Below are 22,892 nucleotides of genomic sequence, written 5' to 3'. Positions count from 1 at the left end.
TATTTACTTCAAAAGTGCTCAATATGTAGGTAGAGCTAGTTAGTAATTTATAAAATATATATGGCGATTAAGCTACACTGAATATTCGGCGTTTCATCCACTCTAGGATTCGTCAGGCTTATGCGCGAATTCTGTGGCTGTTTATTGTTTTAATATGGTCCTCTGCTGTTGAGGGTTTTAGTTAGCCAATCAGCTTTCTAGTATTCACCGCACCCCTTTCTATCAGCCAATGGGCATGCATTTTATTGAACAAAGGATCTGTTTTAAAACTAGTTTAGTGGTTTAAGGCAGACATTTCTTTCTTTCTTTTTTTATATATATATAAGTATACATATGTGTACATACATATATGCACATATATATACATATATATATATACATGCATATATGTGTGATCGTTTATGTATATTTATGTTTATTTAATTTATTTATGTGTTTATTTTCTATTGTTTTTGTTAGTTTTAAAACTATTTTGTATCGCTAATCATAAATTTTACTTTGTGAACACAGTTATTTGCTATTTCTCTTCTACAGTTTAATAGATTTTGGGGTTCTTTAAAGTACAAGATAGCAACAATAAACAACCACAGAATTCGCGCATAAGCCTGACGAATCCTAGAGTGGATGAAACGCCGAATATTCAGTGTAGCTTAATCGCCATATACATTTTATAAATTACTATATATATATATATATATATATATATATATATATATATATATACACAAACATATATATACACATGTGTGAATAAAAAGGAAAAACCTAAAAGAGTGAAAACAAAAATAAAATCAACGTTTCGTCCCTATTTCAGGGGACATCATCAGGATTTCTAGGCGAGGATGTACAGGAAGACGGTCATATATCACATGCGAAAGTTCTCTTACCGTTCTGGAGAGAAAAAAATTTCATGATGAAAAGAGAATTTATATCTAGTGTGTGTGGAGGGGGGGGGGCGGGTTATATACATATATGCATTTTTTTTTATCAACCAGGATCTAAATTAATGTTTTGTTCATTTATTATTATATTACCTATGATTGGGGCTACATTATAAAATCCTTTTCTTTGTTTGATGGTTTAACATTAATTGTTTGAAATTAAAGCAAATTCAATAAGTCTCCGTTTTGCTCTATCTGGGATGGATTTTAAGATTTTTGCACGTCCAAAGCCGAAAGAGTGGCCATGTTCGACACAGTGGGAAAAGAGTGCATTTAAGGGGTCGGCATTTCTTATGTCCCTTTTATGTTTGCTTAGTCTGACTTCCAAATTTCACTGTGTCTCACCTATGTATGATTTTTTGCAGTCATTACATGGGATGGAGTAAATACCGGCTTTGGATGTGGAGATTTCAGTGGAATGCAACAATCAATGGACGTGCAAAAATCTTAAAATCCATCCCAGATAGAGCAACACGGAGACTTATTGAATCTGCTTTAATTTCAAACATTAACACTCAATAACTGTAGTAGCCGAGGAGAGGGGGGGGCACCATCCACTGAGTAGTTGCCAAGCTCCTGCCAGCACTTGTGGAGAAGACATGCTGCCACTTCCGAACCCATATAGAGATGGTGATTGAGGCTGAAGGCGGCTACATTGAATAGATGCCAGCTCTACATACACATATATATATATATATATATATATATATATATATATATATATATATATTAAGTAATGTGATTTATAATTTAAAAATTAAAAAAAAAATTTTTTAATTTAAAAATCAAATTTTAATTAAATTAAAAATCAGTTTCATAAGAAGGAATAACAACAAAGTCAATTATCTGTAGCGTCTTTAAATCAAAATACGCTAATGGAAACAATTTACTGCACGAGCGTTGCCCTTTTAAAATTCATCATTCAATAAAATAAAAAGCTATAGCAAACATCTAAATGACTACTTTAAATACAGTTCCTGATTTCAAAAAAAGAAAAACTAAAAGGTAACTATATCTATATATTTTTAAATCAAATTTATTATGTAAATTCAAAAAAAATATATATTTTTTCTACTCATTTCTATCTCTAACCTATACTAATTTTCTTATAAATTTTAAATCCAAACCTTTTACTTCAATTTTTCAGATTCATCTGCCTTACTTTTAATGCTAGGTTTATTTTTGGTGTCTTTTCAATTCAATAGAAATCCTCCTAAATTTGCTGATGAGGAGACCGTGCTTACCAAAAAAACTATATATAATTGTTCTACGTGACTTCATGTATACCACAAATAAAAAGCACGGATTTCCGAAACGATCGTACAGATAATTGACTTTGTTGTTATTCCTTCTTATGAAACTGATTTTTAATTTAATTAAAATTTGATTTTTAAATTTTAAAAATTTTTTTTTAATTTTTAAATTATAAATCACATTACTTAATATTGAATTAGCTCTAGGACATTTAACTATCGAGCTTATTATATATCTAAATTACAACGAGCATTTCCTGTATTTTAATTAAACTAGTAATTTCACTATTACATTAAAATACACTTAGCTCTTTAGACTATTATTCTAATCTCCTTTAAATTATATATATATATATATATATATATATATATATATATATATATATATATACCGTATTAAAAACCAATATTTCATAAGATACCGGGTGTTGTAATCTCTAGCCTAGCCTAGACTAAACAAACCTGGTTTTGTGATTTAGCAGTCATCTTATACAATCGATATATGATAAATTTATTAACATTTGCTCCAATTTTGTACCCCATCTTATTTGATGGTCTCTGAATACCCAGTGTAAGAGTGCCTGCTTGTGGCAAGATTTCTGCAACTCCAACTTCGCCTCTCCTGAGTTGGCATTGTTAAATAGCAGTGGAAAGTGAAGGTTCAGGAGGACTGGAGACAATTATGAGATACCCATCTGGTACAAACCAGGCTCAACGTTGCTTAACTTCAGTGATCAAATGAGAACCAGTGTATCAACATAATTATGCTGTATATATTTATACATATGTACACACATATATATATAGAGATTGCTTAGGCTGTATGATATCCTTTTCGATGCCTTTTCAACGATTTTTTAACATTTTCAATATATGTGCTGATAAGCAAAATATATGCTTATGCATAACTGATCATTTTCCTAACTGCATTTCATTTCTTCCATAAGCCATTATTGAAAATGCATGAATTAATGAAAATAAATATAATTCTTTTCCATATAGTCCTTGCTTCAAACAATAAATTCTTATGACGTTTCTGAATTTTTGAAATGAGGATTAGTTAGTCATATTATTTGGATTCATTGAACTACTATTCTCATCTTGAGTGTGATTTTCACAACATTTCAGTTGATGTAACATCCGACCTTCTTCATGTGTAGGTTGTTGAACTCGGGAATGTTATGTCAAACTCGGGAATTTAGACGGAATTTTGAGCAGAACCTTTATTTACTTCACAGGGGTAGTATGCTCTTGTTCCGTCAGCCATGACTGGAAAGAGGTCCTAAGTGATTCGCAATTGTATTTTTATTTTTTATAATTTAATTAAAATTTGATTTTTAAATTTAAAAAATTTTTTTTTAATTTTTAAATTATAAATCACATTACTTAATATTGAATTAGCTCTAGGACATTTAACTATCGAGCTTATTATATATCTAAATTACAACGAGCATTTCCTGTATTTTAATTAAACTAGTAATTTCACTATTACATTAAAATACACTTAGCTCTTTAGACTATTATTCTAATCTCCTTTAAATTATATATATATATATATATATATATATATATATATATATACCGTATTAAAAACCAATATTTCATAAGATACCGGGTGTTGTAATCTCTAGCCTAGCCTAGACTAAACAAACCTGGTTTTGTGATTTAGCAGTCATCTTATACAATCGATATATGATAAATTTATTAACATTTGCTCCAATTTTGTACCCCATCTTATTTGATGGTCTCTGAATACCCAGTGTAAGAGTGCCTGCTTGTGGCAAGATTTCTGCAACTCCAACTTCGCCTCTCCTGAGTTGGCATTGTTAAATAGCAGTGGAAAGTGAAGGTTCAGGAGGACTGGAGACAATTATGAGATACCCATCTGGTACAAACCAGGCTCAACGTTGCTTAACTTCAGTGATCAAATGAGAACCAGTGTATCAACATAATTATGCTGTATATATTTATACATATGTACACACATATATATAGAGAGATTGCTTAGGCTGTATGATATCCTTTTCGATGCCTTTTCAACGATTTTTTAACATTTTCAATATATGTGCTGATAAGCAAAATATATGCTTATGCATAACTGATCATTTTCCTAACTGCATTTCATTTCTTCCATAAGCCATTATTGAAAATGCATGAATTAATGAAAATAAATATAATTCTTTTCCATATAGTCCTTGCTTCAAACAATAAATTCTTATGACGTTTCTGAATTTTTGAAATGAGGATTAGTTAGTCATATTATTTGGATTCATTGAACTACTATTCTCATCTTGAGTGTGATTTTCACAACATTTCAGTTGATGTAACATCCGACCTTCTTCATGTGTAGGTTGTTGAACTCGGGAATGTTATGTCAAACTCGGGAATTTAGACGGAATTTTGAGCAGAACCTTTATTTACTTCACAGGGGTAGTATGCTCTTGTTCCGTCAGCCATGACTGGAAAGAGGTCCTAAGTGATTCGCAATTGTATTTTTCAGTCGCCCACATTGACGATTGAACCATCAAACTTCAGGAGAATATTACATTTTACAATTGCTTTTTCCACATACTCTAACCACTGCGCTACAAGTCCTTGCAGACAAGGATCTGTGGTGCACTGGTTAGACTTATATATATGTATATGTTATATGTACATACGTATATATATATATATATATATATATATATATATATATATATATATATATACTAGCAGTTTCAGCCCGGCTTTGCTCGGGCTCTATGTACTGTTCATAACTTTATGTGCTGATGTATATATATATTAAAAAGTTTGACTCATGTCCAGGTAACCTACATCTAAAATTTCAAGTGTTTAGACCCAAAATTAGCGGAGGAGTTTGGTAGAATCTGCAAAGGTCAACTCTTTCAACTTTGACCTCTTGGCAGCCAAATTTTCACCCCAAAACTGATTAAAAAGCTTGCTGCATGTCTGAATACTCTTTAAGTAAAATTTCAAATGTTTAGACCAAAAATTGACTGAATAGTTTTGCTAGACACCACAAAGGTCAAATCTTTTGAAATTTGACCCTTTGGCAGCGAAATTGTCGGTCAAAAACCAATTAAAAAGCTTGCCCTATGTCTGAATACACTTTATGTAAAATTTCAAATGTTTAGACCAAAAATTGACTGAGTAATTTGGTAGAGACTGTAGAGGTAAAAAGAATTTTAAATTTGACCCCAATTTTGACTCTTTAACATTTGGTTTTTTGGGCTCAAATCCAATTAAAAAGCTTGATCCATATCCAAGCAATCTACATCAAAAGTTTCATATGTTTAGACCAAAAATTGGCGAAGGAATTTGGTAGAGTTTTCAAATGTCAAATCGTTGAACTTTGACCCCTTAACAGCAAAATTTCTGGCCAAAAACCGATTAAAAAGATTTTCCCAAATCTCAATAATCTTGAGTTTATAAACTGAAAATTGACCAAGTAGTTTGGTAGGGAATATACACACACACACACACACAGACACACGCCCAGACAATTTCACTTATATATATAGACATACATACATATACACATAGACACATGCAAAACTTATTTTGTACAAGTATTTAAAATTATCATAGACTCTTAAAAATTCAATGTGTTATTGATATACATATTATGAGATAACTTACCAATTTTTATAATTTCAGGTTCAAATAAACAGCTACAGCAGAAATTGGAATATACCCTACTAAAGCCTGATTGTCACAGCTGGTGAATTTCAAAAATGCAATCTGGATGTGAGGACACTATGAACAATATGCAATAAAATTCTATTTTAAACTTGGAAAAAAATGCCACAGAATGTATGGAATACTTCAGACTGCTTTTGGGCCATCTTTCATGAATCAAGCCTCAATTTTTGAGTGGTATAATAGATTTAAGGAAGGCAAGGAGTCTGAGAGGTGTGGGAGGAGTAAGGAAGTCAGAATACCAGAGTTGATCGGCCAAATAAAGAATTTCATGCCTAAGTACCTTTGTGTGTCTATATAGACAATAAGTGCAGTTTGAAAGTTCCTTGCACTCCCTATAGTCCAGACCTTACTCTCTGTGACTTTTGGTTATTCTCTAAGCTCAAGGAAAACCTTAGAGGCTGTTGTTATGAGACAGTTAAGTAGCTGAAAGAGGGTTAGTCATATGCTCACACAGAAGGACTTATATATTTGAAGTGTTTATTTTTATATGTATCAAAAAAAAAAAAAAAATGGCTTCTTTTTGCACACATTATACCAATATATACAAATAGAATACTTTTCAAATACATATAAACATATGCACACAAATTCACAAATATACAGTTTTTGTTTTATTTTAACAAATGTTTGCCCCAAAAAAAAAGAGATACAAAAAGAACTATTTGATAAATAGGAAGTTTACAAAAGGGTTTTAACAAGTGGCTTTTTTTTTCTTTTTTTTTTTGTAACAAAAACTGGAAACATTATGTTAGGTATTAATTGGTTAATTTGGTTAGTAAGGTAGAAATGGTCGCAGTTTAACGTCGTGCCCGGGACAATTTACAATTTTTTTTTTTTTTTTTTTTGTGTGATTTTAACTGTTCATGCTTCTTCTTTTGGGTTTCTGAAAAAAGATTTATTCATAATTAGATTCCAAAAGTTCGGTTATAAAATGTCTTAATTTTATTCTTTTTATAGGTTTAGTGAAAATGTCGGCTATATTATTCTCAGACGTCACATAAGTAAGAGTAATAGATTTTTTTCTTATTTCATCCCTTATAAAATGATATCTGATATCAATATGCTTCGACCTTTGATGAATCATAGAATTATTTGCTAATAAGATACTGCTCTGATTATCACACTGAATTACTATAGGTTTTTTACTTAGATCTGGTTTTAAAATAGATTTTAGAAGGGTGTTCAGAAAAATTGCCTCCTGCGCGGAATGAGTAAGAGCCACATATTTTGCTTCACAAGTAGAAAGGGCAACAATTTGTTGCTTTTTAGTTTTCCAAGAGATCATAGGTCCAGTCTTTGACAGTCTAAAACAATACCCCGCTATGCTACTCAGAGTTAGCCCAATCTGAATCCAAAAAGCCTTCTGAATTTAGAGGATATGTAGATTTTTTAAATCTTAAAGATTGTTCCGTGGTTCCTTTTAGGTAACGAAGGATTTGTTTTGCATCATTAAGGTCTTTAATTGTCGGTTTCGATAAGTTTTGAGATAGCTTTGTTACAGTGTAACATATGTCAGGCCTTGTTGCGGTCATCAAGTAGATGAGGCTCCCTACCATTTCCCTGTATATTCGGTTATCTATGAATTTTGTTTCGGTCCCTATATTTTTATTTATGTCCATTTCAACAGGAGTTGAACGCAGCTTACAATCTTGCATTCCGAACTTGAGCAGAATTTTTTCAATGTATCGTGATTGGTTCATAGTTATAGTTTCATTTTCACAGGTAAATTTTATACCGAGGAACCATGACAGATCGGCCATTTTAAATTTTTTATTTAATTCATTTTTAACATCTCTTAAAGTGTTGTCACAGTTTGAGGCAAGTAAATATATCGTCAACCCAAAAAAACAAAATCAACAATTTATTACCTACATTTTTGGTATACATGCACACGTCTACAGGACATTGTTTGAATTCCTGTTCTATTAAATAATTATGGAGTGTTAAATTCCAGTTGTGTGCACTTTGTTTTAGTCCATATAACAATTTATTTAATTTCCACACCCAATTTTTATTTTTCATTTTAAACCCCTCTGGAGGGTAAATGTAGATTTCACAGTCAATCGGAGCATTTAAATAAGCATTTTTTACATCCATTTGATGTATTTTTAAATTGTATTGAGTAGCAAGTTGTAATAAAATTCTAATCGTTGGTGAAAATGTTGCAAAATATTCCACTCCAGGAATTTGTGAGAAACCTTTCAACACAAATCTTGCTTTAAAAGTTTCACTGCCAGAAGCTGTGATTTTTTTGGAAAAAAACCAGCATGAAAAAATTATATTTTTATCTGTTGGTTTTGCCACTATTTCGTATGTGTTATTTTCAGATAAAGCTTTCAATTCGGATACCATAGCTAGTTCCCATTCTTGGTGATTTTCTGAATTAATCGCCTCATTATAACTTTCTGGTGCGCTGTTCAACGAATAACAGTAATCCACGGCGTAATCTTGTATCTTTTCAATTTGTAAGAAGTCTGGCCTTTTTTGCTCCCTTATTGAGTATCGACATATCTGGTTACTGTTTTTTTCAGAAGTACTGTAATTGTCGTCATTATTAATATTTTCATTGTGATCGATTAAGATGCTAGGCAATATTTCACATTTTTCATTCACTGGATCGCCATTTTTTAAATTTAATTTTACACATCTAACCCTTTTTATGGCATTTTGAGCTGCAAAGTAGATTAAGTATGCCAGACTATTTTTATCGTAACCTATGAAAGTACCTTTTTCGCTTTTAGTATTTAGTTTACTGGTGTTTTCTATAAATGCAAAACAATCAGAACCAAATAGATGCATTTTGTTCATTTTAGGTTTTACACCGCAAAACGCTTCATACGGCGTTTTTCCTAATCTTGTATTGAACGATCTATTTCTGATATATGCTGCTGCCATTAAAGCGTATGTCCATGAACTATGCTCTAATTTCGATTTGATAAGTAGGCATCTTGTCATCTCAAAAAGGGTTCGCCATGCCCTTTCAGCGGTGCCATTTTGGAAGGGAGAGTATGGCGCCGATTTCTCATGTTTAATACGGTGGTTAATTAATAGAAGTTCAAAGTCTTTACTAGTAAATTCAGTCCTATTGTCTGAGCGAATACATTTTACTGAACAGTACGGGGCAACATCAGCTAAATATTTCTTAGTGGCGAGGATAGTCGGATTTGTTTTTTAGAAAATAAACCATAATTAAACCGGAAAAATCATCAATAAAGTTCAAAACGTACCTTGGATTGTTTCTCCCCATCGGGCTGATCGGACCTGCTAAGTCACAATGTACAAGTGAGAGAATTTTCGTAGCTTTTTTGTCTGGTGTTCTGCTTATATCTTTTGTCATTTTCCCCTGTGCACAAACATCACAATTTCGGATTATTTTCATGCCTTTGACTACATTTGGTAATTTTTTTATATCAGCTGTATTGCAGTGTGCTAGAATTTTATGCCACGTTTCCAAGTTGTGACAGGTAGTTTTTGAGGGAACCATACTTTTTAAATAATATAATCGGCCATTTTCTTTAATGTCAAATACAGTTCCATTGGGGTATGTCAATTTTGATGTATTTTGGCCAAATTGTATATTCGCGCCTTGTTTAATTGCAGCCTGCACGGAAAATATGTCTTGCTTGAATGTAGGTATGAACAGAGCATTCTTTAGAATACAGTTACAGATTTCACTTTTATTATTTTAGCATCGCCTCTTTTCAAGACTATATCATTTGACTACCGTCGGCAAGTTCGACAAAATAACTTTGAGGATTAAAGTTTGAATCAAAATTAATAAAATCAGATTCCTTGGTGATAACGTGCGCTGTAGCACCACAGTCTACAAGGAGATTTTTACCGTTTGTGGTATTGTCAAAGTTACATGTGAATAGAAATGTATGTTCTTCATCAAAGTTCTCACCGTTTTTTACGGAGTCCATTTTAGAGCGTTTATATCGACATTGGAAACTTTTGTGGTTGGGTCGTCCACAATTATAGCAGATAATTTTATTCTTTTCCTTGAGAAAATTACTTTTGGAGTATACGTTGTGGTGAGATGCGTAATTTGGTGGTGTCTGCTTTCAAGAAGCATTTTTGAACATCATAATATTGCTGAAGTTATTATTGTCTACGAGCATACGATTAGTCTCTTTGTTGAGCTGTAGTAGTTGAGGGGCAAAAATCAGAAGCTCACAGTATTAATGCCGGTGTCTCTCAGGGGTCCATCCTGGGCCCAACTCTTTTCCTGATCTACATTAATGATCTTCCAAATCACATTCTTACATCATTTGTAGACATTTATGCTGACGACACTACCATTTATGGTAGCACATCTAAGACAGTAAACAACCAAGTTCTCTCCAATTCACTCTCCTCTGATCTTGAGCACGTAGTACAATGGGGAAAGGAGTGGCTGGTTACTTTTAATGCATCTAAAACCAAGCTTCTCTCTTTACATCATCAACATTCTAATCCACATTTGGCATCAATTGAAATGAATGGCTCTCGTCTTCAGGAGGCCTCAAGTTTTGACAAGCTTCTGGGCTTGACCATTACTCCTGATCTTAAATGGAACACGTACATCAAATCTGTTGCCAAGGCCGCTGGAAAAATGGTGGGATCTTTCTATCGATCCGGTAAATATCTCACTGCTGATGCTATTCTCTATCCATATAAGAGCCAAGTACGTCCAAGGATGGAATACTGTTGCCACATCTGGGCAGGAGCTGCTAGAAAGGACTTGTCCTGCCTTGATAGAGTTCAAAATAGACTTCGTAGCCTCGTAGGAGATGTCCTTTTCTCCTCCTTGCAACCTCTATCTCACAGAAGAGATGTTGCGAGTTTGTCTCTGATGTATCGTTATTTTCATGGAAAGTGTTCGACTGAGCTTCAATCTATGGTCCCCCCTCGCCAAACTTTCACAAGAAACACTCGTCTAGCTGTAAACACTATCAATAATTCCCCTCACTCTTTATCTGTGCCTAAACCTAAACATAGATTCCATGAACAAAGCTTCTTTCTTAGAACTGCACGCCTGTGGAATTGTCTTTCGTTTTCCTGCTTTCCGGCTGACTACAATATGGTTGTGTTCAAGTCTAAAGTAAATAAGTTCTTGATGAGCCGTTCCATATAAGTTATCAAATTTACCAAATTTTCATTACTAATGATTACTATATTGTCCAATTTCTACTATACACTCTTTAACCCTTATCCTTGAGTGGCCTCTGGGCCTTGATAATGTGGTGATGCCTATGTAAAAAAAAAAAAAAAAAAAAAACTACGCAATGCCACTTTAAATTCGCTGAAATTTATGGGTTTGTCTTTCTGAGTTATAACAGTTGTAAATGGTTTAAAATCGGCTGGAAGTCCCTTGAGGGTCATTGATATCAACAAGCTATCGCTTATTATTTTACCTGAGAGTTTTAAGGCATTGGCGGTTGTTTCTGCCCTTATAACGTAGTCGGTAATCATTTCATCCTCGTTACGTTTCAAAGAGGTTAATTCTGTATATAGGGATATTATTTTCGGTTTCCCTTTTGATAAATAATGTTCTCTTAATATGTTCAATGCTTTCCTCCCATCATCCAATGTGAGATAATCAGAGACAGACTTCTATCGTCTAAACATTGAATCAGTTCTGTAAAAACATTCGCGTTTTTTTTTAGAAATCGGGGGTCGTTTGGATTCTCTGTTGGAGATTGTATGACTTTGTGTAGTTTTCGAATCCTTAGATATCCTAGAAATTTTACCTGCCACAATTCGAATTTAGATTCCGATCCGTCAAAGAAAAGACGGTGGCTGGGCGCATAACCTGTTAAATTTTGAGACATTGTGTTGAACAAAGATGGCGGCGTAGTTCAGATCAGTAACCAAGATGACGGCCAAGAATTAAATGCGGTCTGTGGCGTAGTAAATGGCGAACTGATTGAATCCAAAATTCGACAATTTTTATAATAATTTTGGGACGTTTTCATTGGTTGTTTAGCACAGCCGTTGGTTATAAAAATGATTGGCGAATCCATTAGTCTCATACCCCCATCACAAGTCAAAAACATTCTACATGCACTGAATCTGTCCCCCCAGCATATATGCTTTATAAGATCCCATTATTTCACATTTTAAATTGAAGGGAATATTTCTATCATTAAGTCGCCAAATATGTTTAGATAAAGAAGTCTGGTTTTTCAAGGAAGGATTTTTAAAGGAGTGCTTATTCTGTGTTTAATAAGTCCAGATGTGGAACCGAAGTAAATTACATTTTGTCTAATATATTTGTTGTCAGCTAGATTAGAAGTGGTATTGGTATGTAATAGGTTTGATTGTATTTGATTCGTAGATTAGTTAATAGGGGTGCTGTTATTGATTAACTGTGTGGTAGAGTTAGAATGTGAGAAGGGATTTGTATGGTTGCTATTAGCATAATTTATATTTGGGGTTTGTGACACTGCGCAGCTATAAATCACATTTTTTATCTTGCAGGTACCTTGTAAAGGACATTTATTTTTTCTTCTACAGTTACAGTCTGCTATAGTTTCTATATTTACATTTTGTATCTTACTAATTTTTTTATTGTTAGAACCAATTATTTTTTTATGTAGGTTTAGCATAGTTGAGTAAGACACTTTGATCATGTTTTTATTAAAGATTTTATTGTTTCTATGAGGGGCTTTAATGTTTAGGATTTCCCTATGTCTGTTTTTACACTTACAGATTTTGGTTTGTGGTTTATTTGTGTTAGTGGCTAATGTTTAATTTGGTTTTGTAGTTAGATTATTTTTTGCCATTTGTATGTGGGATGACATGGCCATATTATAGGTTATTATGTTTTTAGTAGGTTTATTGCAATTATTATAGTTTTCAATGCAGTTTGTGTTTTTATCATTTTTATTTAGGTATTTGATTTGTGATTTGTATCCTGAGTTTTTAAGGGCCTCATTGTAATATTTTGTGTTTTTGTTAAATATAGATTTGTTAGAAGATAATTTAGAAATCCTTAAAGAGACATTGGAAACTATTGATGACTTAGGGTGGTTTGATTCATTATGGACATATAGTACAGATTGGTTTGGTTTATGATAGGGTTCAAAAGTAGAGTTTTCAAGATTTAAGGTTACGTCTAAGAAATTAACTATTTTTTTTATTAGGGTCGATTTTTATAGTAAGTCCATAATTTTTAAAGAATTTATGTAAGGATTTAATTGCTTTTTCGTAATGCTTATTTGTGGAGTTTGTTATGAAAAGTGCATCATCTCTGTATAGGCCAACCTCCAATTTGAATTGTTCATGGAGTATATTATGAATTTCATCTAAAAGGAAAAGGTCAACAAGATTAGTGACCTGAGCTGAGTCTGTCGAGCCCATTAAAACGTTAAAATGGTCAGGGGTATTGTTTCTGATCCAATATTTGTTGTCAAAGGTTATTAAAGATTTTCTAGCTAAGAGTATTATTTTAATTTCGTCTGATGTTATATCAGTTATTTTTCGTGCCATTAAGAGAGACCTATTTAACAGGATTGGTGATATCGGTTGGTAATAGGATTCGATGTCAAAAAAAAGAAATTTAAGAGTATTTTTATTTTGAATGTTCAAAAACTAATCAATTACCTGGGTGGAAGATTGCCATAGTGGGTATTTTATTATGGATTTAATTTTAGGGATAATTCTATCTGGGATATTTTTACTAACTAATCCTATATCTGATTTTGAGGAGCAGATGAGTCTAATTGTAAGGTTTATATTAAAGTCCTGTTTATGATCCTTTAAAGAAAATCTTGGGGTATATATATATATATACGCCATCAGGATGAATTGAAAGGAATTTTATTTTAAAAAATCTGTGTTTAATTCCAGTTGACAAATTCAATGTTACAAATTATACACTTTTGTATGCATGATTTTTAAATATCATCACATTTTTTTTACAGAAATTGTACGTGCATTTACTCATGTAATCGATAAAGGTTGGGCAATGTACTGGGGTACATCACGTTGGAGCCCAACAGAAATTATGGTAAATTTTTTTTTTCTTTTTGCAAAATAGTGTAAGCTTAAAACGAATGTACAAACATTTCATTTTTTTTTACTATTAATAGTGGAAAGAGCGCCTTATGGTTCATATTAAAGGTATGTAACAGTTTCATGACAGATCTAAATTGTTACGTCTAATTCTGAAGCAAGTTCTTGAATAGTTGTGCATGGATTGGCTATTTTGCTGTGCATTCAGTAGTGGTTCATGAGCCAAATGCTTTGTGGATATTGCAAGCTGTTTCAGCAGCTTTTCGGCCTAGTTTTAATTAAAATAAGAAAATTGTGAAAACTTGCTTTTTCTTCATCTTGTATTCAACGTTCTGAACAGAAGGTATAATTGTTTTAAAACGATTGTTTTTAAACGATTAGATAGCTCAAAAAATGCTCTTTAATATATATATAAAGTAAAGGTATTAAACCGGAAACTTATTTGAAAATACATCATTTAAAATCAAAATTAAAAATTACGGAAAAACTTTCTTCTCAACCTAATACAGTAGAACCCGGGGATTAAGTGGCCCTAGGATATGGTTTTTTCAGGTTACAATGTGGAATATGATTTTTTTCCGGTCCCTGGTTATGGTATTTGCCCCGCCTCATGGTGTTATTTATAATGTTATTTGATTATATAAATATATATATTGTACTGTATTTTGTTACTAATTTTAAATGCCGTATCCTTGGGTTGTACTGTAGCATAATTCATTAACAAATATATATTTTTTTATTTAATTATAACATTATCAATTCCTTCAATCACGCTTGACTATAATAGCACAAAATTTATATATTATGCTGCTTTGTGAACCTAATTTTTAATTTTGAAACAAAGCAATTCAAACTTTCTCTAAGTTTTTTATGATTATTTTATCATTTCTGATATTACACACGTTCCCAAATTAGAGATGCTCCAAAAATCCGGTGCCAAAAAAAATAAAATGACCTAAAATGTCAAAATAGTGACTCTTTTATTTTTGTGTGTGCATCTGTAGTTTATACAAGAAATATTGTTGAAAGCTGTAATGTTATCAAATTGTTATCGAGATTCTAAGAGTTTAAGATTTCATTTAGGTAGCCACTCCAAAATTTTACCATCTACAATAACATGAATTCTGATGCGATGATAAAGAATAATACAAGGAAAAATAAAAACAGCATACAAATGCTTCTTTAGTCAAAATGAAACTTCCTGAAATACAAATATTTTTCGATATTTTTATTTTTATAGATTAGAATAAAACAAATGATTATTTCAAGTAAAATACAACTTTTAATCAATTTTTACTAAACCTGATTGTGATGGATTTTGCTACTGCCGATTTTTAATTAAAAAAAAACATAGTGAAAACTATTTTAACAACAGGTTGATGTCTTATTTTGTTTGTTTTATTTTTTTAATTGTTGTAATGTCTAATTCATTTTCTTCTTGTGGAATTAGGAATGCTATGCAGTGGCTCGTCAATTCAACTTGATTCCTCCGATCGCTGAACAAGCAGAATACAATATGTTCCATCGCGATAAAGTTGAACTTCACATGCCAGAAATCTACCAAAAAATTGGTAAGTACTCGATTTAATACATTTTTAAATCTGTGATTTTCTCACTCCAAACTTTGAGTTATACAAACAACTTTTAGCTCTTCAGAATTCGAACATCATGAGAAATGGGAACAATGGGAGATGAAAATAATCGTATTGATTCTAGCACAGAACAAAAAGTAATGTCAATTTGATCATACATGATCATCTATTTTACCCATTACAACGTGTGGGGATTCAGTCCTGTCAACTGAAAAGGATCGTGAAGGCTCGAAAATTTGCAAAGTGAATACTTACCTTGAAGTTGTAACTTTCAGGATGGCAATCTTTCTGTTGGGTGACCGTTTTTTAGTTCCTTTCAACATCGGCGAGTTGAGAGTTGTTGATATTGATTCCTTTTGCAGGAAGCTGAAATGTTCAATTGTATTCTTACTTCATTATCATAACAAGCATATCTCCAAGCTGACATATAAAAACGGTTTCCATAGTGGGACAACAGTGCTTGAGTTTCCAGCTTGCTGTTAATTAATGTTGAAGCAACTGGAACACTTCATGACATGACAGACAACATGTCATGCCTCACAAGCTCTCATCAGGAACTAATATTTTGCCTTAGGTTTGGCAATTTCACTTGAACAACATCATCGACTGATATTTTTTTAGCAACATAATTTATAATATTTCTATCTCTCTGCCTTAAGGAAAGAAGATAGTCGTTTGACCAGACCTTGCAGAATTTTTCCACAAATTCCTCTCTTACCTGCATAAATTTTAATAATTGCACCCTACTTGGGGAGTTGGAACACAATCGACATCCTGGTTTCCCAATATCAACCGTGGGTTATAACCCGTTTTGTAGGAATCATTGTAGGTTATAATTTTCAATCCCTCTTCAGCAGAATCAACATAGGTGAGAGGTGTGTCATTAACAGCCTTCTCCACGTCACAAACAATTGTTACTCACTTTCCTTCATTCCAATTAATTCGTTAAACATTGTTTAACAGTTTGTATCATACACTCCTATGCACCTCCGTACCAAAAGGGGATGGGATGTGAGTAATCAAAGTTGATCTGAATTCGTCAGAAACAAATACTTCTGACAACATAATGTCGGATGCCCAGAACATTTTGACATTATCTGAATATAAATAAGAAGATACAATGAATAGGTTTGTAACTCTGATGAATGCTAGCAGGGATGATCAAGTGCTCATGTTAAGCAACAATTCTAAGTGCACTGCTTTGAAATATAAATAGTAAGATTTACATTTTGGCTTCTCCTTCATTAGTCTTTACCCAAAACTGTCCTGTAAAATCAACCCCAACCTGCTCGAAGGAACAAACAAAATTCACTATGTGCAAGCCTGTAAGAGCCTCAAATGCAAAAAAGTAATATTTTTACAAACAATACAATGATGAAGAAAACTTTTTATCAACGGTCTTTTCTGAGGATTTCAAAATCCTATCAATCTCAACTTAACCAATGTCAAACTTGTTCCAAGATGACAACAATTTAAATGTGCTTCCTTGATCATAAATTTGATTAAATGATGACACTTTCCTAACAAAATAGGGTGTTTGATGTTATAAGAATGAAAAGGCAGAATTCTGAATCCTGCCCTTACTTCTTAACAAGCCTTTACTGTCAATAAACAGTGCAAGGTGGAACATTTCTTCCAAACAGTTCGTTCAGATTTTGCAATTCACAGAGGAATTCCTCATTCTGTATAGAAGAAAGGAGCATACATTTTGCTCTATTAATGGTATCAGTTTGTGTTTCAACTTGTCGATAAACAATAAGACCTTCTCCAGAACACTGATAACCATTGTCAATGATGAGAAATTTGAAATATTAAAAAGTAAAATATTTGTGTCTGCTGTAAAATCATCAGTAAACATATAAAAACAATTTTTTTATTCATGTCATCAAGACATGATAATGGAACAATCAACCATTCGATATTAGACCAACATACCCAATCAGGACTATATACCCATAGATCGTAGACCTGTCGGAATTTAGTAGACGAGATCAGCAGGGTTTTCCAAAGAAGGAACATATTTGAATTGAGATGAGATTCCAATATCAACTTTAATTACCTCTAACATTTTTCTTATGTCTTTTATTCGGTTTTTGACAAAAGGATTCTCTTTAGTTCCTTTTCCATACAGAATGCAAGATAAAGCAACTAGGGCATCAGAGACGATATACAAGGATTTAATGTCAATAGTTTTCAAAGCCTTCAAGATACTGGGAATAACTTTAAGGGCAAGATAGATTGCCATAAGTCCAAGTTAGGAAAAGCATTCCTGTAAAGAAGGGGCTCTTTTAGCATTTGCAAAGATTAGAAGATTCTTTCCCCTGCTTTGCCAACAGAGAAAATCCATAAGCCTCCTTTGAGGCATCACAAAAACACAGGAATTCCATGGGAATATCTTACCACAAAACCCTTCTGGGTTTCACCTCACTCAACCTATTCAGTTCTTCAGCCAGTACCATCCAAGTATTGAGGAACTCTCCTGGAACCTTCTCATTCCAGGATAACTACAAATCCCTAATTTTACTAATTAGAATTTTTCTCGAATAGTGATGGGAACAAATAAGGACAAAGGATCATAAATCCTAGATAACTGTACTAAAAGACAGGGTCAACCATAGTAGGTGCAAGACTCACTAAATCCTTCTGAAGGTGATACAGGTATCCCAAGACCCTTTCAGACTCAGGAAGAGGAAGGGAAGCATTCCCATCTGCAATCATTTTCTTCATCAAACTCTCATTGTTAGTTACAAAATTGTAGTTAAAACCCAACTTCTTTCAGCCAGATTCTTATGGATTGATAAATAGACATAAGTAACCTAATCGCCACTGGTCTTAAACAGGTTATCAATGTAAAAATTGTTGGACAACACCAAAAAGTTTCATCACAAGAAACTGTTCTGCATGATACTTGATTATAAAACTCAAATAGGCTGGCATTAAAACAAGATTTGTATCTGAAGATACACAACTGATCGCCTTGCTTCAGAAAGAAATAAAATCTATTTTGTCTTTTTTGTTCCTCAAACAGATCTGCGAAAAGGTATTCCAGAGATGACCCAAAATGGTCATTTTTTTTAAAACATTAACAACAAGTGTAATAATTTGACTATCAAATTGACACCATAAGCACATCATTTAGTGAAACACCTCCACACCTTTTGAATTGAAGATGGGGCAGATCTTTGTGGTGACTTCTGCATCATGTTTTATTACAGGACAATGAGGGATCCAAATATATTTTCCAAAGTTTTTTTGTGATACAAACATAGGTTCAATGATACCTGTCTTGTTGCACTCCTGGGAAACATCTATATGATCTTCATAAATTTTCTTCTTCTCAGGATTATCAGCCACTCTCTCCATAATCCTCAAAGAAGTGACATAATATGATTCCACCTGGGATATTTTATTTTCATCCCAGAATAGATCAATAGATCAACATGGTATCTTCCCTCCTTCAAAACAATGGTTTCTTTAACAGTGTTAATGTTTTCTTCATCATAGGAAGACAATTCGGACTGTCCGTTAATTCTGATAGCATCAAGAGAAAAAAATTTCTCAAATCCCCTCTCCACAAATGATTCCTCAAAGAAGGTCCCCCATGGATCAAGAATATGAATGGACCAGATTCAATAATCTCTCTATTCGACCATTTCGAAAGACCACAAATACAATTGGTAAAGGAAGGGCAACCACGTGGCTTCTTATTTTTCTAAAAGAGCTTTCCCAAAAAGGAACTTGTGTGTCTGAATGGAAGCATGCCATTCGAAATTTCCCAAGCAGATCCACTCAGACATTTAATTGAATTAAAGATTTCTGAAAAATTGGATTAGGTCTAAGCCTATCCTATCCAAAGTGGATTGGTTTAGATTACTATATCCTGGATTTAGATGAAATCACACCTCCTTTATTTATGACCTTGTTGAAGCGATGAATACCGAATTTAAGATTCAACACATCAGTGAATACCGCATTAAAGTAAAATGATTTTTGGGACTCTAATTTCAGGGAAACTTGTAGCTGACGAAGCTTTATATTTTTAATTACTATAAATGTACTAATGGGTATATTAATATGTTTCCAGTTCATATACTCTTGATAACTCAATTTCTCATACACAAAGCTAGAAAAGAAAGAAAAATCATGTGTCAAGGAGACAACTTAAATATATGGGAGCTCCTTTCCTCCCCTTTACAGATAAATGCAACACTGGACTCAATATTCGTTGAGTGCCGACGGCAAAGAAGTTTTTCCCACAAAGAATTTAGTCATTTTTGGGTACATTGCAGAAAAATGCGAGCGAACCCCACATGTGATGCATGGGTAAGGAAAACTCTTTATCCTCGCACAGTTCATTTCTTTATGTGAACCTAAACAATGTTTATATAAATTAAGCTCTCCTGCTCACTTAAGTCTGGCACTAAAGATTTTGTATGTATAGCAATCCTTCATTCTATGTCCCATCTTATCACACAATTTATAACTATTATCACTATTATTATTATTATCATCATAATCATCACCTGGAGAGTGGGTTTAATTGGGGTAAGTTCCTTCTGTAGTTAAAAGGAATCCTTAAAAGACTTTCTATTTTCACCCTGTTGCTTATTGGACAAAATGGCGAACTAATTTCCCACTCTTTTGATGATGGTGTCACCATCGATTTAAACATTTTTGAGATGTTTTGCATTATCATCAGAAGTGAAGAGTATCTTGTGTGCGACCAAGACATCAACTCCTTACGAATTTTGCCAGGAATCATTCTAAAGATAATGTGAGATTTCTTTAAAAAACTTTCCATTGAAGGAGTTATCCAATTCGATCAAGTCTGCCCTGACACAATCTGTTTCCTCAGTTGTATGAGGTTTTCAAGGGGTTCGGTGGGACAAAGAATTTCATTAAATATTTGGTCATCAGGATTCAAAAATTATTCCTTTAAAACATTCAAAGCTCTCTCAAAGTTTTCAGGTATAATGTCGAGCTCTAAAACTAACTTGAATGTCTTTCCACCCAACTTAGTCTTCAGTAGCAGAAATTTATCAGCACCATCCTTCAAAGAGGAGATGTAAAATTCAAACAGGAAGGTTCGAAAATAAAATTTATTTGTCTTCAAAAATTGGACAACCTCTGACCTTATCATCGGGTATTTTTTAATGGGTTGTACATTAATTCCTCTATTATTTGTCTGCAATTTAAATGTTGCAGTAGTTTCACATACTCTCTGGGTAAATACTTGATCTTTTTTACAAATACTTATCTTTTGTACATTTTGTTAAAATTTGCTCAATATTTTTATGAGAGGGAGACATTTTGAAAAAATGCCAAACCCTTTAAAAAGTTTAACTTAATGCAAATATAGATTAAACAACACAATCTAATAAATTACAGAATGATACTAAGTATCAATTATTATGATAATTAAAAGTTCAATAATGCAATAATGTAATAAAATATTCAATTTTATATTTTAGAGACAAAAACATTTTTTTAGGATAAGGTTAACAATCCACCTTTAAACATAAGGATATACAATAAAAGTATATATATACTGGGACTAACCAACTTGTAACAAGACCTGCAATAAAGTTTTTGTAATAATTCAGCATGGGGATTCAATCCTTTCAACTGAAAAGGATAGTGAAAGGCTCGAAAATTTGCAAAGTGAACATTTACCTTGAAGTTGTAACTTTCAGGATCTGTGTTTGAAAAAACTTTAGGAAGTTTAGTTTTGATCCATTCAGATTTTTTAGGTGGCTTTTTTTTTGTTGTTGTTGTTGTTGTTCCCTTCAACATTGGCAAGTTGAGGGTTGTTGATATCGATTCCTTTTGCAGAAAACTTAAATGTTCAATTGTATCCTTGCTTAGTAATCATAACAAATCATATGCTGGAAATAGTCCAAATATATCTCCAAGCTAACATATAAAAACAGTTTCCATAGTGGGACAACAACAGTGCTTGAGTTTTCAGCTTGCTGTTAATTATTGTCGAAGCAACTGGAACACTTCATGACATGACAGACAACATGCTATGCCTCACAAGGTCTCATCAGGAACTAATATTTTGCCTACTTTAGGTTTGGCACAAAAAACAAAATCTCTAACAAAACCTCCCCCATGAGATTTGTCTAAAAAAATAAGTCTAAAATTGATGGGCTAGTAACACAACATATTTGATTTGCAAAAGTTGGTGAGACTATTTGTTTGCATCCATACATTCCAGAGTTTGCAGCGACTTTATTCATTTTGAGAAAGTTAAAGTCCATTCACCACTTCATACAAAAGGACTACATTTCGTTTGATAAGGACAGTTGTTTGGTCCAGAAGCAGTAATTCTTTTGCTTCGCTACATTTTTCCTAACTTGAATAACAATATCTGTAACTTTTTTAGAGATGAATAATCCAAAAGGAAATAAATTAAAAATTTGTTGTGAATTTTGTGAATTTAAAAAAATGTGTTAGCATAGGGCAAAGTTTGTTTTTTTCCTTTTTTTTTTTTACAAAGGAGTCACCACTTATCAAGGCCCAGACGCCAGGGTTAATGAGTGTACAGTAGTCAATGAGAAAATGTTGGAGTAATCGTTAGTAGTAGGAATTGGGTAAATTGGATTACTTAAGGGGATGGCTCATTAAGAACTTGTTCAGTTGGAAAGCAGAAAATGGAATAGAGTTCCACAGGCATTCAGTTCTAAGAAAGAGGCTTTGTTCATGGAATCTACGTTTTGGTTTAGGCACAGATAAAGAGTGGGGGAAATTATTGAGAGTGGTTTTAGCTAGACAAATGTTTTTCGCAAAAGTCAGACCAAAGGGAACGATAGATTGGAGCTCAGATGAGCACTTCTCATGAAAATAATGATAAAGCAGATACAGGCTCACAACATCTCTTTTGTGGGAAAGAGGTTGCAAGGAAGAAAAAAGGCCAAGAAAGTCTATTTTGAACTCTGTCAAAGCAGGATAAGCTGCTTCTAGGAGCTCCTGCCCAAATGTGGCAACAGTACTCCATCCTTGGACGTATTTGGTTCTGTTATGGCGAGATGAGCAATTCACCACCGGAACTTTTTATCGAAAGAATGTTATCACCGGTCACCGGTTGTGAGAGCCTTCCCTGGGCGGGAATACTTAAAAAAAGTAACATGCTGTCTCTGTAAATATTCTCAATAAACTTCTCTATTTCTTTATTACTTCAGAACCTCTTTATCCATTTATTTCCCTGGTGGAATACCTTTTCTTGAATATCCTTTTATTATGGCCACCCACCGCAGGATATATCAACTGGCGACGAAGATGAGATACGAACTGTAAATTCATCTAAAAAAAAAATTTAAAAAACACGTGGTAACCGAGAACATTCTGAAAATTGTTGTTCACAAAGTTCACTTTTGATTGAAGAAAAAGCTTCTTAGAAA

At 33.0% G+C, this 22,892-nt stretch overlaps 1 protein-coding gene across 2 annotated transcripts in view; it reads left to right on the top strand.

Moving 5' to 3' along the window:
• LOC145269054 (voltage-gated potassium channel subunit beta-2-like) overlaps nucleotides 1-22,892 on the top strand; it is a 1,304,007-nt gene that overhangs the window by 1,120,910 nt on the left and 160,205 nt on the right. For both annotated transcript variants that reach the window (XM_080124659.1, XM_080124661.1), the window contains 2 exons: nucleotides 13,807-13,892; nucleotides 15,348-15,468. In XM_080124659.1, the coding sequence (XP_079980785.1) occupies nucleotides 13,807-13,892; nucleotides 15,348-15,468 (207 nt within the window). The remainder of the gene's footprint in view (nucleotides 1-13,806; nucleotides 13,893-15,347; nucleotides 15,469-22,892) is intronic.

Source organism: Euprymna scolopes, chromosome 4, assembly GCF_053919585.1.
Source record: "Euprymna scolopes isolate OS-2025 chromosome 4, ASM5391958v1, whole genome shotgun sequence".
NCBI classification, from domain to species: Eukaryota; Metazoa; Mollusca; class Cephalopoda; order Sepiida; family Sepiolidae; genus Euprymna; species Euprymna scolopes.
Note: the sequence above shows the minus strand (reverse complement) of the source record. Positions and strands in the feature narration are given on the sequence as shown.